This window comes from Coregonus lavaretus (genome assembly GCF_964263955.1).
Source record: "Coregonus lavaretus genome assembly, chromosome: 37".
NCBI lineage: Eukaryota > Metazoa > Chordata > Actinopteri > Salmoniformes > Salmonidae > Coregonus > Coregonus lavaretus.
Genome location: NC_140024.1, coordinates 26,669,681 through 26,687,405, shown reverse-complemented (window position 1 = coordinate 26,687,405; position 17,725 = coordinate 26,669,681). Strand labels below are relative to the sequence as shown.

At 44.2% G+C, this 17,725-nt stretch overlaps 1 protein-coding gene across 1 annotated transcript; it reads left to right on the top strand.

Moving 5' to 3' along the window:
• Positions 1 to 14,611: 14,611 nt before the first annotated feature.
• LOC311111396 (guanosine-3',5'-bis(diphosphate) 3'-pyrophosphohydrolase MESH1-like) lies at positions 14,612 to 17,189 on the top strand (the record flags this gene model as incomplete). Its single annotated transcript, XM_084154112.1, has 3 exons — positions 14,612 to 14,686; positions 14,922 to 15,162; positions 17,059 to 17,189. Coding segments are annotated over 3 exons (447 nt in total), but the record flags the coding sequence as incomplete, so codon positions are not given.
• Positions 17,190 to 17,725: the final 536 nt, after the last annotated feature.

The window sequence follows — 17,725 nt, the reverse complement described above, 5'->3', positions numbered from 1 at the left end:
CCCACAGGTACATATTACCTCAACTACCTCAACTAGCCGGTGCCCCCGCACATTGACTCTGCAACGGTACCTCCCTGTATATATAGCCTCCCTACTGTCACTTTATTTTACTTCTGCTCTTTTTTTCTCAACACTTTTTTTTGTTGTTGTTATATTTTTAGTTTTTTAGTTTAAAATAAATGCACTGTTGGTTAAGGGCTGTAAGTAAGCATTTCACTGTAATGTCTGCACCTGTTGTATTCGGCGCATGTGACCAATTTGATTTGATTTGATTTGACTAAATATTTTTTTTCTCCACTGTATATGTGAGAGAATATGGTCAAGAAGATTGAGTTCTCTGAACTCGCTACTGATTCTCTTTTGGAGGGATTTACATGTCAGCTTTGGTTAAAGTTTATTCATGTTCTTTGGTCCGTGGGATTTTCCGAAGCTCCTGGGTAGTTTGCTTAAAAGATGCAGGAGTTATTTGACTGCGGTGTTCCTTTTTAGGTAGTGTGTGTACAGGGCCCTTGCTATATTGTCTTTACCTGAATCCTCACATCCACTTTCTTTGCCTCCTTCTCATTGGAGGAAAAGATCCGCTGTCCTCCAATTCGTTTAGAGAAGACGAGGAAAGAGGATGTGAGGAATCAGGAAACCTATAAGGAAGAGCCATGGATTGGTTAGCTAGATGGTGGTGGTGAGTTAAGGAGGCACTCTGATTGGTGGGCTGTGTGGACACGTGAGAGGGGACCAGTAGAGTAGCAGCAGGGTCATAATAGCAGTAGTAGCAGCAGGGTCAGCTCCACTCCACACTGACTGAGCACTGGGGCATCATGCAGAGGAAGAGCAGCTTCACTGGGCTCCTCATCACTGCTCTGTGTGCAGTGGCCTCTGATAAACTCAGAGAATATCACTATGTGTCTGAACAGAAGACCTGGTCAGAGGCTCAGCAGTACTGCCGTGAGCACTACACTGACCTGGCCTTCATCAGCAACCAGGAAGAAGTAGATCAGCTCTCTCCCATTTCAAGGGGTGATTTGACCTGGATTGGTTTGCACAGAGATGCTAATGACCCAACAGGATGGACATGGTCAGGAGGAGAGAAATTACAATTTATGGTTTGGAAATCAGGAGAGCCAAACCATGCTGGTGGCATTAAGGACTGTGTCATGGTACAGTGGGATATGAGATGGATGGATTCGCCGTGCTTCCGGAAACACCCCTTCTTCTGCTACAAGGAGAAGCTGATCCTGGTTCAGGAGATGAAGACGTGGGAGGAGGCTCTGGAGTACTGCAGGGATCACTACACAGACCTCCCCAGCCTGCTCTCTGAGACTGAGCATCTCCAGGCCCAGAGCAAGATGGAGGGCGCCCAGACGGACCATGTGTGGACGGGTCTGATGTTCCTGGCCAGCAAGTGGCTGTGGGTGAACGGGGATCCCCTGGAGTACCAGGCCTGGACCGGGGGGAAGCTGCCCCACTGCCCTGCCCAATACCTCCACTGTGGGACCCTGACCAGAGATGAAGAGCACTGGGGAACCAGGAACTGTGAGGAGAGGAGGAACTTCCTCTGCTACAGAGTGTGAGCCCCAGAGGAGAGAGATATTACTGTAGTAGATATGATCATCTATGTATGCTCTCTACTTATTACTAGTTAACTTTGTGATTGATTATTCACTCTATTTACTTGTGTGCTGCATATAAACCTATTGGGTTAACCCACGGGGCGGCAGGTGTCCTAGCGGACCAGTAACCAAAAGGTCGCTGGTTCGAATACCTGATCCAACAAGGTGAAAAATCTGTTGATATGCACTTGAGTAAAGCACTTAACCCTAATTTGATCCAGGGGCACCGTACTACTATGGCTGACCCTATAAAACACGTGTCAAACTCATTCCACTGAGGGTTTTTGCTCCACCCTTGTACTTGATTGATGGATTAAGGGCACTAATTCCCCTCACCTGGTTGTCTAGGTCTTAATTGAAAGGTAAAACCAGCAGACACATGACCCTCCGTGTAAAACAACACATTTCACTGTCTCTATCTGGTGTATGTGACAATAAAACATAGATTTTTTGTGCGTGTTTCCTACAATAGTCTATTTTTGTACCAATAGATACTGTGGTTATGATAGTGTGTGCTTTGTGTGTACAAAGACCAGACCACTGGGCTCAGATGTCAGTTCGACATCTAGTTTTGATTTAAATTTAATTGAGTTGGGAATTAAAACATGTTTTTAACCATGTCATTCGATTTAGGGAGGGTAAAAAATATAAGAAATCATGAAATTCCTTCAGGTTGATGACTCTTTGCAAATCCAATCAGTTTTCGACTTTGATTCATTACTGTTATTTTATTTTACTTCTGCTCTTTTTTTCTCAACACTTTTTTTGTTGTTTTATTTTTACTTTTTTGTAAAAAATAAATGCACTGTTGGTTAAGGGCTGTAAGTAAGCATTTCACTGTAATGTCTGCACCTGTTGTATTCGGCGCATGTGGCCAATAAAATTTGATTTGATTTGATCATCTGAATGGAAAACATAGATTTTTTGTTTTGTTAAAAAATGACGTGGAAGCAACATTGATTCAACCAGTTTGTGCCCAGTGGGAAGTCACCTAGCTCATATTCTGTTTCATAATTATATAACATGATAAAACAGTACAAATGCAAAGCTGCTGCTGTATTCTAGTTACTAGCATCTAGTACATGTAAACTCCATGTTAACTCCTCCTTCAGCCTGTAGGCCTAAGTCTGTGTATTATTAGCTTGGACAGTAACAGTAGATATGAACAAACATATCATGTAGTGTATATTATGTAATGAAACCGACTGTTTGAATGAAATAAATAATTAACTTAGACAAAGATTAGACATTCCTTCTCATTTTTATTGGTGCACCTAGCAATAATAATAAATAGCAGAACATCTCATTGAAAGAGCAAAACTTCTCATTGATAACCTGTCATGTACCATATATTTATCTGAAATAGTGAAAATAGTTACTAAGTATTTACATGTTTTATGGTTACAAAAGGACATAATCCAAAATGCACTTGAAGGAATTGACAATAACTGCAAATCAAATCACAATTTATTTAAAGTGGGGGACAGAGGGGGAGGTATGGAAGTAGGGAGAGAGAGACAGAAGGGGGAGGAAGGAGGGAGAGTGATACAGAGGGGGGAGGTAGGTACAGAAGGAGGGAGAGAGACAGAGGGGGGAGGTAGGTACAGGAAGGAGGGAGAGAGAGACAGAGGGGGGAGGTAGGTGCAGGAAGGAGGGAGAGAGAGACAGATGGTGATCTGGGAAACCTGTTGTCTGGGAGGTGTCCTTGTGTATCGCTTTGTTGTTGTTGTTGTTGTTGTTTGGTTACTGATATACTGTATATTAATTTAGCTAACTATATCTGGTACAATGTATCTGATTTCAGCCTCTGGTCCATCAAATAAACGTAATAATAATAATAATAATAATAATAAATTAATCTGTTTCATCTGATAGTTTTGTCCAGTAATAGTCATTGTAACAACCACAAGCACTGTTAAGTGTGGTCTGTGTAAAATAACGGGCTGGACCAAAGATTATATTCTGAACACTAAACCAACTTTGTACATTGTCCCCTAAACCGGGCATTCATCTACTAAATTCCATAGGTTGTAATTATAATTATACATTTACAAACAGTATATTTTACCTCGTATCACAAACACCCATGTCATTCAAACAGTGCTCTTGAATTTCATCATAAAGACAGAATAAAACAAATGTAGTTAACGAAGCAGGAAATAAGTTCATTGGAGTGTTTTTCTGGTGCTGTGCTGGACTTCTGATACATTTACATTTACATTTTAGTCATTTAGCAGACGCTCTTAACCAGAGCGACTTACAGGAGCAATTAGGGTTAAGTGCCTTGCTCAAGGGCACATTAACGTCATTTAGCAGACGCTCTTAGCCAGAGCGACTCACAAATTGGTGCGTTCACCCTATAGCCAGTGGGATAACCACTTTACAATTTGGGGGGGGGGGGGGGGGTTAGAAGGAATACTTTATCCTATCCCAGGTATTCCTTAAAGAGGTGGGGTTTCAAATGTCTCCGGAAGGTGGTGAGTGACTCCGCTGTCCTGGCGTCGTGAGGGAGCTTGTTCCACCATTGGGGTGCCAGAGCAGCGAACAGTTTTGACTGGGCTGAGCGGGAGCTATGCTTCCGCAGAGGAAGGGGAGCCAGCAGGCCAGAGGTGGATGAACGCAATGTCCTCGTTTGGGTGTAGGGACTGATCAGAGCCTGAAGGTACAGAGGTGCCGTTCCCCTCACTGCTCCATAGGCAAGCACCATGGTCTTGTAGCGGATGCGAGCTTCAACTGGAAGCCAGTGGAGTGTGCGGAGGAGGGGGGTGACGTGAGAGAACTTGGGAAGGTTGAACACCAGACGGGCTGCGGCATTCTGGATGAGTTGTAGGGGTTTAATGGCACAGGCAGGGAGCCCAGCCAACAGCGAGTTGCAGTAGTCCAGACGGGAGATGACAAGTGCCTGGACCAGGACCTGCGCCGCTTCCTGTGTAAGGCAGGGTCGCACTCTCCGAATGTTGTAGAGCATGAACCTGCAGGAGCGGGTCACCGCCTTGATGTTGGCGGAGAACGACAGGGTGTTGTCCAGGGTCACGCCTAGGCTCTTCGCACTCTGGGAGGAGGACACAGCGGAGTTGTCAACCGTGATGGCGAGATCATGGAACGGGCAGTCCTTCCCCGGGAGGAAGAGCAGCTCCGTCTTGCCAGGGTTCAGCTTGAGGTGGTGATCCGTCATCCATACTGATATGTCTGCCAGACATGCAGAGATGCGATTCGCCACCTGGTTATCAGAAGGGGGAAAGGAGAAGATTAGTTGTGTATCGTCAGCGTAGCAATGATAGGAAAGGCCATGTGAGGATATGACAGAGCCAAGTGACTTGGTGTATAGGGAGAAAAGGAGAGGGCCCAGAACCGATCCCTGGGGGACACCAGTGGTGAGAGCACGTGGTGCGGAGACAGCTTCCCGCCACGCCACTTGGTAGGAGCGACCGGTCAGGTAGGACGCAATCCAGGAGTGAGCCGCGCCGGAGATGCCCATCTCGGAGAGGGTGGAGAGGAGGATCTGATGGTTCACAGTATCAAAGGCAGCAGACAGTTCTAGAAGGACAAGAGCAGAGGAGAGAGAGTTAGCTTTAGCAGTGCGGAGAGTCTCCGTGACACAGAGAAGAGCAGTCTCAGTTGAATGACCAGTCCTGAAACCTGATTGGTTTGGATCAAGAAGGTCATTCTGAGAGAGATAGCAAGAGAGTTGGCTAAAGACGGCACGCTCAATAGTTTTGGAAAGAAAAGAAAGAAGGGATACTGGTCTGTAGTTGTTGACATCAGTGGGGTCGAGTGTTGGTTTTTTGAGAAGGGGAGTAACTCTCGCTCTCTTGAAGACGGAAGGGACATGGCCAGCGGTCAAGGATGAGTTGATCAGCGAGGTGAGGTAGGGGAGGTCACCGGAGATGGTCTGGAGAAGGGAGGAGGGGATGGGGTCAAGCGGGCAGGTTGTTGGGCGGCCTGCAGTCACAAGTCGCAGGATTTTATCTGGAGAGAGAGGGGAGAAAGAAGTCAAAGCATAGGGTAGGGCAGTGTGAGCAGGACCAGCAGTGTCATTAGACTTAACAAACGAGGATCGGATGTCGTCAACCTTCTTTTCAAAGTGGTTGACGAAGTCATCCACAGAGAGAGAGGAGGGGGGGGGGGGGGGGGGGAGGATTCAGGAGGGAGGAAAATGTGGCAAAGAGCTTCCTAGGGTTAGAGGCAGATGCTTGGAATTTAGAGTGGTAGAAGGTGGCCTTAGCAGCAGAAACAGATGAAGAAAATGTAGAGAGGAGGGAGTGAAAAGATGCCAGGTCGGCAGGGAGTTTAGTTTTCTTCCATTTCCGCTCCGCTGCCCGGAGCTCTGTTCTGTGAGCTCGCAATGAGTCATCAAGCCACGGAGCTGGAGGGGAGGACCGAGCCGGCCGGGAGGATAGGGGACACAGAGAGTCAAAGGATGCAGAAAGGGAGGAGAGGAGGGTTGAGGAGGCAGAATCAGGAGATTGGAGGGAGAAGGATTGAGCAGAGGGAAGAGATGATAGGATGGAAGAGGAGAGAGTAGTGGGAGAGAGAGAGCGAAGGTTGCGGCGGCGCATTACCATCTGTGTAGGGGCAGAGTGAGTAGTGTGGGAGGAGAGTGAGAGAGAAAAGGAAACAAAGTAGTGGTCGGAGACATGGAGGGGAGTTGCAGTGAGATTAGTAGAGGAGCAGCATCTAGTGAAGATGAGGTCAAGCGTATTGCCTGCCTTGTGAGTAGGGGGGGACGGTGAGAGGGTGAGGTCAAAAGAGGAGAGGAGTGGAAAGAAGGAGGCAGAGAGAAATGAGTCAAATGTGGACATAGGGAGGTTGAAATCCCCCAAAACTGTGAGGGGTGAGCCATCCTCAGGGAAGGAACTTATCAAGGCGTCAAGCTCATTGATGAACTCTCCAAGGGAACCTGGAGGGCGATAGATGACAAGGATATTAAGCTTAAATGGGCTAGTGACTGTGACAGCATGGAATTCAAATGAGGAGATAGACAGATGGGTTAGGGGAAAAATTGAGAATGTCCACTTGGGAGAGATGAGGATTCCTGTACCACCACCCCTCTGACCAGATGCTCTCGGGGTATGCGAGAACACATGGTCAGACGAGGAGAGAGCAGTAGGAGTAGCGGTGTTTTCAGTGGTGATCCATGTTTCCGTCAGCGCCAGGAAGTCGAGGGACTGGAGGTTGGCATAGGCTGGGATGAAGTCAGCTTTGTTGGCAGCAGAACGGCAGTTCCAGAGGCTGCCTGCGACCTGGAACTCCACGTGGGTGGTGCGTGCAGGGACCACCAGGTTGGAGAGGCAGCAGCCACGCGGTGTGGTGCGTTTGTGTAGCCTGTGCAGAGAGGAGAGAACAGGGATAGGCAGAGGCATAGTTGACAGGCTGTAGCAAATGGCTACAAAAATGCAGAGGAGATCGGAATGAAATGGACTAAGCATCTGGGAGCGGAGAGAGCAGGGCCTCCCTCACCAAAAACTTCTACCTCAGAAACTAAAATTGTTTCACTGAACCACCCGAACAAAAAACTCTCCCAACTTCCGCCTTTGGAAATCAGAATTGTTGTGAACCACAGCGGTTCAATGTTTAAAGGAATAGACTCAACCCACTTTGTTCAGCTAGCCAACTATGACACCATAGCCAACTAGCAGACTAGCATCCAATAACAATAACACACCGTTTAGCACCAACACTTGGTCACAACAAACCACCAATAATGTGATAACACACTAAACAGATCATTCGTGTCTGTGTCAAGTTCCTTTCATGACGCAGCAATGATTAGACGTTGGCTAGCTAGGACAAGTATATTGTGGTTAGCTACTACAGTACAGCCAGCTGGTCATGTTGGGTAGCTAGCAATGGCCACTGTGTTGACTCTGTTTGAAGAACGGCTAGCTAGCTAGCTTCGTGCTACAGCCGGCACGGCCGAGGACACTGCCAAGACACAGTAACTACCCACAACAACCCACGAAGCCTAGCTATGACGCCGTAGCCAACCTGCAAGCTAGCATCCATTAACACACAACTTAGCATCAACACCTGGCCACAACAAACTGCCAAGAGTGTGTCAGCACACCAAACAGACAATTCAAGTCCGTGTCGAGTTCCCTTCACAACGCAGCAAAAAATAAAATAAAAAATTAAACGTTGGAACCAGCTCTCCAGCGTTGCTAATCGTTACCAGTAGCTACCCGCTAGCTAGCTAGCCTCGTGCCTCGATACTAACCTACAACTACCCACGGAAACCTACAATAACAACAACACCAACCTACAATAAATACAATACCTAACTACAGCTAACTACCTACCTACGATCTAATACATGGTTAAGCAAAAGTTAAACGTTGGCTAGGACTAGATTACCATTGGAACCAGCTCTCCAGCGTTGCTAATCGTTACCTGTAGCTACCCGCTAGCTAGCTAGCCTCGTGCCTCGATACCAACCCACAATTACCCACGGAAACCTACAATAACAACAATACTAACCTACAGTAAATACAATACCTAACTACAGCTAACTACCTACCTACGATCTAATACATGGTTAAGCAAAAGTTAAACGTTGGCTAGGACTACATTACCATTGGAACCAGCTCTCCAGCGTTGCTAATCGTTACCAGTAGCTACCCGCTAGCTAGCTAGCCTCGTGCCTCGATACTAACCCACAATTACCCACGGAAACCTACAATAACAACAATACTAACCTACAATAAATACAATACTTAACTACAGCTAACTACCTACCTACGATCTAACACATGGTTAAGCTTTACTCAACACTACATGTAGCTTACCTCCTGCTTACCTCCAGCCAGAGAAAAACACGACCTCTCCCGACAACAACGAGTTGATAGAACCTGTGAGAGGATATGCAGTGCATTTGGAAAGTATTCAGACCCCTTGACTTTTTACACATTTTGTTACGTTACAGCCTTATTCTAAAATGCTTACCCAAGAAGACTCAAGGCTGTAATCGCTGCCAAAGGTGCTTCAACAAAGTACTGAGTAAAGGGTCTGAATACTTATGTAAATGTAATATTTAAGTTTTAAATTTTTTTACATTTACAAAAACCTGCTTTTGCTTTGTCATTATGGGGTGATTGTGTGTAGATTGATGAGGGGAAAAAAACAATTTAATCAATTTTAGAACAAGGCTGTAACGTACATTTTTTTGGAAAAAAGTAAAGGGGTCTGAATACTTTCTGAATACACTGTATTTGAGCATAATGTAGGCCTACCAACAAAACCAATGGAGCACATCCCATAACATTTTCACATGGAAATAGCTTTTGATTTCTATGATATAGCCTACAGTAGCCTATATGTGGTGTTCAATGCAGGCCTACATTGCATGAGACTTTAAAAAAGTTTTTACATTACGAAGGGCTTGACATTAATTAATTATTTTTTACTTGGTCTGTAACACCATGGGCCAAGTCGGTGACTGTAAATTGCATTGTATTGTATATGATGCAAGAAACCATTTTACAAAATACAATTAATTATTATTACCAAACAGAGAATTAGACAATGTAGGCTACCCCTCTGCCTATTGGCTTATTTGCATATTCAAGCCTGTCTCAAAATGCAACACTGCCTGTTGCGCTCTGGTTCTGCCTACAACCAAATCACAGAGTCAATCTTGCAAAGTTAGATTTGTTTTGGTTTGTTGCATTGAAAAGGGGCTGATATAATGTTGATTCGATCACAGAAAAAACTTGATCTGTAAAGTGCAAAGTAATGGGGCAAACTTTCAATCTCTTGCGTCTCTGCACAGCCTGGCATTTCTTCTGCACAGCAGTTCTGGAAGAGATGTGCGGCTGCACACTTGTAGAGGGAACATTGTCCACCACCCAAAGGACATCCAGCCAATTTGACATAACTGTGGTAATTACTGGAGTTAACATCGGCCAGCATCCCTGTGGAACGCTTTCGACACCTTGTAAGAGTTCATGCCCCGACGAATTGAGGCTGTTCTGAGGGCTAAGTACATTTTCAAATATAATCCCCAGTGGTGTAAAGTACTACTTAAGTAGTTTTTGGGGGCATCTGTACTTTACTTTACTGTTTATATTTTTCACAACTTTTACTTTTACTTCACTACATTCCTAAAGAAAATAATGTACTTTTTACTCCATACATTTCCCCTGACACCAAAAAGTACTGGTCACATTTTGAATGCTTAGCAGGACAGAAATTGACCAATTCACGCACTTGTCAAGAGAACATCCCTGGTCATCTCTACTGCCTTTGATCTGGCGACTCACTAAACACAAATGCTTTGTTTTTGAATGATGTCTGATTGTTGGAGTGTGCCCCTGGCTATCCGTAAATAAATACAAAAAACACGAACAATTGTGCCATCTGGTTAGCTTAATATAAGGAATTTGAAATGATTTATACTTTTACTTTTGATACTTAAGTCAAGTTTTGCAATTACATTTACTTTTGATACTTACGTATATTTAAAACAAAAAATACTTTTAGACTTTTACTCAAGTAGTAATTTATGTTACTGGGTGACTTTCACTTTTACTTGAGTCATATCCTATTAAGGTATCTTAACTTTGATTCAAGCATGACAATTGGGTACTTTTTCCACCACTGCTAATTCCTGGATAGGTGTACAATAAAAACATTTATATTTGTGCCAGAGTCTGTTCTTGTGGTAGTGCTGCCGATGCCGGACCAAACATTGCCCAACTTGGGGTGGTCAAAACTCACCCTTCACGTTTAGACTGTCGTTCTTCATTCCTCTCTATATGAGTACATCCAATAAAGGAAACGTATGAATGTTGAATGGATGTCCACTCTTCATTACAAAAAAAAACATTGATATATGAGGATTCTAGGTTTGAAACAGTGGCGGCTGGCCGATAGAGGGCGCTAGGGCGCCGCCCCCTTAAATAAAATTATTTAAAAAAATAAAATAAAAAATAAATAAAAATAATAATAATAATAATAAAAACATCAGTATGTCAATATTTGTGTGTTTGAAATATGGAATGCACACAGTAATATGTGTAAGATATGATAGAAAATCATATTCGCAACCTTTCCTCTGCCTGTCAAACGCCTCGTCAGCTCTGGGCGATACAGAAAGTGCCCCGAGGAGGCGGGTCTACGTAGCAGTTAAGCCAATTGCTAATTTAAGATATGAATGTATGACATAAAATGTAGCTAATCAGCGATTTTAATTCGAATCCAAGGAGGGCGATTATTTTATCGCCCCAAGCTCGCCCCTGATAAAATAAGGACCGGGCTCCAGTGGCGCCATTTTTACTAGACGACAATGGCGAGCGCAAACGTTACTCCTCCAAGACCCAACCCTAACTCGGTGAAATCTCTCCTCCAAGATCCGTTTGAGAGGAGAACTTTGTCAGAGAAAGTTCGGGTGAAAGAGCTGGGCCCAGATCAACCTGACCTCTCAATCAGACAGCAGGCTAGCGAGAAAGAGAAGCAGTATATGCGCGGCTTCTCCCGTAGCTGGTACACCAGGAAGGCTTGGCTAGCTGGGTGCACTGATGCTAATGCTTTATTTAGCTTTCCGTGCTTGCTTTTTAAAACGACGGGGTCAGATTCAGCATGGACAGGTACCGGAGTGAGGGATATGAAGCACCTGTCAGAGAAGGTAAAGAAACATGAGAACACCAGGGCACACATGGACAACTCTGTAAAGCTAGCTGTATTAGGAAGGGTGAACATTGCTACGCAGCTGGATGACGGCCACAGGATTGCGGTGAGGAAACACAATGAGGAGGTGGATAAAAACAGGCACATTCTATCCAAAATTATCGATTGTGTGAAGTTCTGTGGGGCTTTTGAGTTGGCCTTGCGTGGGCACGAGGAGACTGACTCCTCGGACAACCCCGGCATTTTCCGGGGCTTAGTGGATTTTGTTGCCTCCCTCGACAGTGTGCTGGAGGAGCACCTGAAGACAGCTACCGTTTTTAAGGGCACGTCAAAGACGATACAGAACGAGCTGTTGGACTGTATGCTGTCAGTGCTTAAGGATTACATCCTGGAGGAAGTAAAGAGTGCTGATTTTATCGCCATTCAAGCTGACGAGACGACTGACGTTTCCACCCACTGCCAGTTGGTGCTTGTGATACGCTACATCGATGCTAAAAGTAACGTCCAAGAGCGTTTTTTCGAGTTCATTTTGATCGAGAACGCAACCGCCGACACCATCGCTACAGCGCTGCTGGAGAGGCTCAGCACCATACTCTCACATGGACAAAAGGCCAAACTTATTGCCCAGGCTTACGACGGAGCAAGTGTGATGAGGGGAGCCACCGGCGGAGTGCAGCGTAAAATAGTGGATGTGTACGAAAATGCGCACTACGTCCACTGCTATGCACATCAGCTGAACCTCATCATGCAGCAGGCTACTTCACGCATCCCCAGGATCGGCACTTTCTTTTCCGACCTTGCAGGATTTTCTGCTTTCTTCTCCAGGTCTCCCAAGCGAACCACCGTGCTTGACGAAGTGGTTGCGCATAGACTCCCCAGAGCCTCTACAACACGGTGGAACTTCCACAGTCGCGCTGTAAACACTGTGTACGAGTACAGGGATGACCTCCTAACGTGTTTCCAGACCATCAGAGACTCTGGGAACTTTGATGCCCCGACTGTCAGAGAGGCGGGGGGCTTTGTGAGGATGCTCGAAGACGAGGCTTTCTGTTTTTTCCTGGCACTGTTCCACAAGATCATGCCAAATGTGGACATGCTTTTCAGCCAGCTGCAGAAGAGGAACATCGACCCTGTCTTCATTAAAGCACTTGTCCAGAGGTTCACAGACAGCATGCTAACAATCAGGTAAATAACTATATTTACTATTGGCTGATAAAGATGTTGTTAGAAAGATGAATAGTTCACTTACAACAGTTTAAAAGCCTAAATGTGTCTGGTCATCAAAGTGAGTGATTATCATAGAGCCGTCACAATTATATTTGTTTTAGTATTTTAAAAGGAAAGAGAAGACACAATCAGACGTTGATAATAATGCAGGAAAGTACTACACAGTTTGTAATAATTATTCAGGTGTCCACCAGGTCAATTTCTAGAAGAGGCCTAGTTGTTATTGAAGATTAACTATATTGCTAAGTGCACAGCAGAACAAAATGATGTTGCATCCCTCTCACAAATGTAATAGAAAAAGGCTTTAAAACGTAATAACATCAGTTAATTATGTACATCACAGGTTAAAAGCAGTTACTAGACATAGTTTGTGTGTATATACACACTATCTGTCTGTCTGTCTGTCTATATATATATATATATATATATATATATATATATATATATATATATATATAAAAGTCACTGGTTGTGTGTTGAGGGGGAATTACAGTGAGTTAAGAAGTCTGATTGCAAGTTATCAAATTAAACTTTATTTTTTGGACCCAGGGCCTCAATTCCCTCTTTGTGTGGGGACAGCGCATCTGACGAGCAGCAACAGCCCATCAAGCGACGGAGGATGCTGGGACCAGGAGAACAACAGAGGTTGGCTATAGAGGTAAGTTGTGATGTAATTGTCAGTGTTTCCCCCTAGAACTATTTTCAGGCCTGGTAGTATGTAGCCAAAACCCTGAACAATCAGCACCTTGGTAATCATATACTTGAGTTGGACATAGGCATGTGTCAGTCAGGATCACTTGCATCAAAATAGCTTAATTGCAAATTAAAGCTGATGATGTATCTTTTACAGGTATGTGATACCATCCTGAGTCATGCCAAAGAGAGGTTCTCCTTCACCCAGCACCTCATCAGCGCAACACTATTGCACGGAGAGTTGTTCCCACAACACAGTGTGAAGTTCCCCGATACAGCGCTTGAAACAACCGTGGAGGCGTACCCCATGTTGAACAAGGCCAAGCTCAAAACCGAACTGTCCCTCATCTATGAGAACAGTGAGTTCAAGGCTTGTAGTGGTGCAGTGCCCCTGTACCAGTTCTTCATGGAGAACAACCTTCAGAGCACTTTCACAGAGACTGCCAGCCTCCTCAAGATCCTCATCACCACACCCATGACAACTGCTGAGTCAGAAAGGTGCTTCTCTACACTGAAAAGGATCAAGACCTTCCTGAGAAACAGCATGACACAGGATCGCCTGAACGCTCTGGCCATGCTCTCCATGGAGAAGAAACTTGTCAGGGACATTCCTGACTTTAATCAAAGGGTCATTGAGAGGTTTGCCACTCAGAAGGACAGACGGGCAAAATTCCTGTACAAATAAGATGACAGACACACACACACAGAGCAGCTCTGGCCGCATGTTTCTTTGTATATAGTTGACCTTAGCATAAAAAATCCAGTTATATATGGTACTCTAGAAAGTCTTAATAGTGTCTTTGCTAATATTACTGTATATATGTTGTTTGTATCAATTAATTGTTGCAGCTCTGGAGCACATTAACAATTAGTCACATTTAGTATGATCATAAAATACTGTATGCTATTCTTCCAGTCAAAGGTTTGAGTTCATCCACTTGATATCCATTTCTATATTATACATCCTTTTATACAGTGTAAGATTTCCTATAAACTTTATAATAATTTCATGTTATTGTCCACTTTCCACTCTGTTCTGACAGCATGCCTGTTGCGTTGCCTGTTTACTACCAATGGTGAAAAGTTCACTTTAAATGCAAATGAAAGGCTTGGGTTTGTGTAATATGTTTTTGTGTAAGAATGCCTCAACTTTTTAATATTGGTATTAAATAATTACTGAATGTTTCACTGAGCACTGCTGTCCTGCAGTTTGTGTTAAAATATATCGCGATGGTTACAGGAAAAAAAAAGTATGGCACAGCCCCACCGAGAATATTTTTCACCAGCCGCCACTGGTTTGAAATTAGTTATTTTCAATTGCAGCCATCAGAATTATGTAAAATATCTGTGTATATGTTAATGTCCTATCAATTCAACAGTGGTATAATAATATTAGTAATAGATTTTCAGTTATTGTCAATTCTATGTTTCCTTCAGGTGGATTTTGGATTACTAGTTGACTTCCCACTGTGCACAAACTGGTTGCAAGGATCCTAAGCCATGAAGGTGGGATCACAGACATTGAAGTTCTGCAAGTAAGTGTTTTACATTTCAGAAAGACTCAAAATACTTTCTTGCATACATACTTGCTCCTGGAGGGCAACATTTTAAATCGTAATTAAATTATCTGATTAAGTATAGACCACAGTCAATGGGCAATGTTAAGCTCATGAAAACATTCAACATTTGTGTTAACAGAGTTTGCGTTAACCAGAGTTCGTTAACAAGAAGGTCATGACGGATATTTGTGTATTTTCCAACTGTCTGCAGGCAGCTTTGCTCCATGACACAGTGGAGGACACTGACACCAGCATAGGAGAGCTACAGGTCGTCTTTGGGCAAACAGTGGCGCGGATCGTTCAGGAAGTGACAGACGACAAGGCGCTACCCAAGCAGGAGAGGAAACGTCAGCAGGTGGAGCACGCACCTCATGCCAGTCACCAGGCAAAACTGGTCAAACTGGCTGACAAACTGTACAACCTGAGGGACCTCAACCGCTGCACGCCCACAGGTGATTGTAGGGTGTCCAATCAAAAACGCATATGTGGACCAATGGGTAAAATAATGTTATAGATATACAGTGCATTCGGAAAGTATTCAGACCCCTTGACTTTTTCCACATTGTTATGTTACAGCCTTATTTTAAAATTTATTAAATAGTTTTTCCCCCCCTCAATCTACACACAATACCCCATTATGACAAAGCAAAAACCGGATTTTAGAAATGTTTGCAAATTTATAAAGAATAAACTGATATCACATTTACATAAGTATTCAGACCCTTTACTCAATACTTTGTTGAAGCACCTTTGGCAGCGATAACAGCCTTGAGTCTTCTTGGGTATGACACTACAAACTTGACCCACCTGTATTTGGTGAGTTTCTCCCATTCTTCTCTGCAGATCCTCTCAAGCTCTGTCAGGTTGGATGGAGAGCATCGCTGCACAGCTATTTTCAGGTCTCTCCAGAGATGTTCGATCGGATTCAAGTCCGGGCTCTGGCTGGGCCACTCAAGGACATTCAGAGACTTGTCCCGAAGCCACTCCTGCGTGGTCTTGGCTGTGTGCTTAGGTTGTTGTCCTGCTGGAAGGAGAAGCTTCACCCCCAGTCTGAGGTCCTGAGCACTCTGGAGCAGGTTTTCAACAAGGATCTCTCTGTACTTTGCTCCGTTTCATCTTACCCTCGATCCTGACTAGTCTCCCAGTTCCTGCCGCTGAAAAACATCCCCACAGCATGATGCTGCCACCACCATGCTTCACCGTAGGGATGGTGCCAAGTTTCCTCCAGACGTGATGCTTGGCATTCAGGCCAAATACTTAAATCTTGGTTTCATCAGACCAGAGAATCTTGTTTCTCATGGTCTGAGATTCTTTAGGTGCCTTTTGGCAAACTCCAAGCGGACTGTCATGTACCTTTTACTGAAGAGTGGCTTCCATCTGGCCACCCTACCATAAAGGCCTGATTGGTGGAGTGCTGCAGAGATGGTTGTCCTTCTGGTAGGTTCTCCCACCTTCACAGAGGAGCTCTGTCAGAGTGACCATCGAGTTCTTGGTCACCTCCCTGACAAAGGCCCTTCTCCGATTGCTCAGTTTGGCCGGGCGGCCAGCTCTAGGAAGAGTCTTGGTGGTTCCAAACTTCTTTTTGGTACCCTTCCACAGATCTGTTCCTCGACACAATCCTGTCTCGGAGCTCTACAGACAATTCCTCCGACCTCATGGCTTGGTTTTTGCTCTGACATGCACTGTCAACTGTGGACCTTATATATACAGTTGTGTGCCTTTCCAAATCATGTCCAATCAATTGAATTTACCACAGGTGGACTCCAATCAAGTTGTAGAAAACATCAAGGATGATCAATGGAAACAGGATGCAACGGAGCTCAATTTCGAGTCTCATAGCAAAGGGTCTGAATAATTATGTAAATAAGGTATTTATTTTTGATAGATTTGCAAAAATTTCTAAACCCGTTTTGGTTTCGTCATTATGGGGTATTGTGTGTAGATTGCGGGGAAAAAATAATTGAATCCATTTTAGAATAAGGCTGTAACGTAACAAAATGTGGAAAAAGTCAAGGGGTCTGAATACTTTCCGAATGCACTGTAGGTACCATTGACTTGCATTGGATGTGCCACAAATGCCAGGTGACCGATTTTATAAAATAATAAATAGCAAGAGCAGCACCATTTAGTGGTTAGAAGCTGGTAATATCAGGATGCATGATGGGACATAAACCTAACAACTTCAATGACTAATTTCTCTGAACTGGGGAAACAACTCTTATTTTCTTCCTATCTCTTTCTCTCTGGCTCTTTGCTCCTCTTCACTTGCTTCCCTTGCTGGTTGTCTGACTGTCCCTCTCTTTACCCCCATCCCATATCTTATATTTCTTCTGTGTTGTGGTTGCCAGGTTGGACGGCAGAGCGTGTTCAGGAGTACTTTGTGTGGGCAGCCCAGGTAGTGAGAGGACTGAGGGGGACCAACCCAGCACTGGAGGGACACCTACAGGAGCTCTTTAGGCAGAGGGGCGTCGATCTTTGACACCTCTCTGTTTCTGACACAGGGTGGCACAATGTACTTTGCATTCATTGTTTGTAGAACTAGCAAACCATCAATGTCACCTTTGAGTTTTATCGCTGTATTAAATAAAGCAATGCTATGCATAATTTTGTACATGTGAAAGGTTACTTGTTTAAAAAAAATCCCATTAATGGTGATGTAGAACCTGTAACTAACTATTCTATTAAGACACATTGAACGAAAAATACAAGATTGTGTGTATGTGTAAAAACGGCTAGCTGGAGCTCGTCTGATCGGTCGGCCGTTAATGGCCTACCCCGCTATATACTTAATACTGATTGGTTTGGTTCTGCCCACTATAGTGCTGTCCGGTTAGAACATGATGTTGAGCCCATCACTGTACTCTTAATAGTCACCACCACACAGACCCAGCTGTTTCCATTTGAAGATGTTTATATGATCATGTGGTCTAAAATGGGAGAAACAATACAATCATGAGGACCCATTATAAGATACTAAGACATACATGTACAGCATGCAATAATTGTAAAGCGATG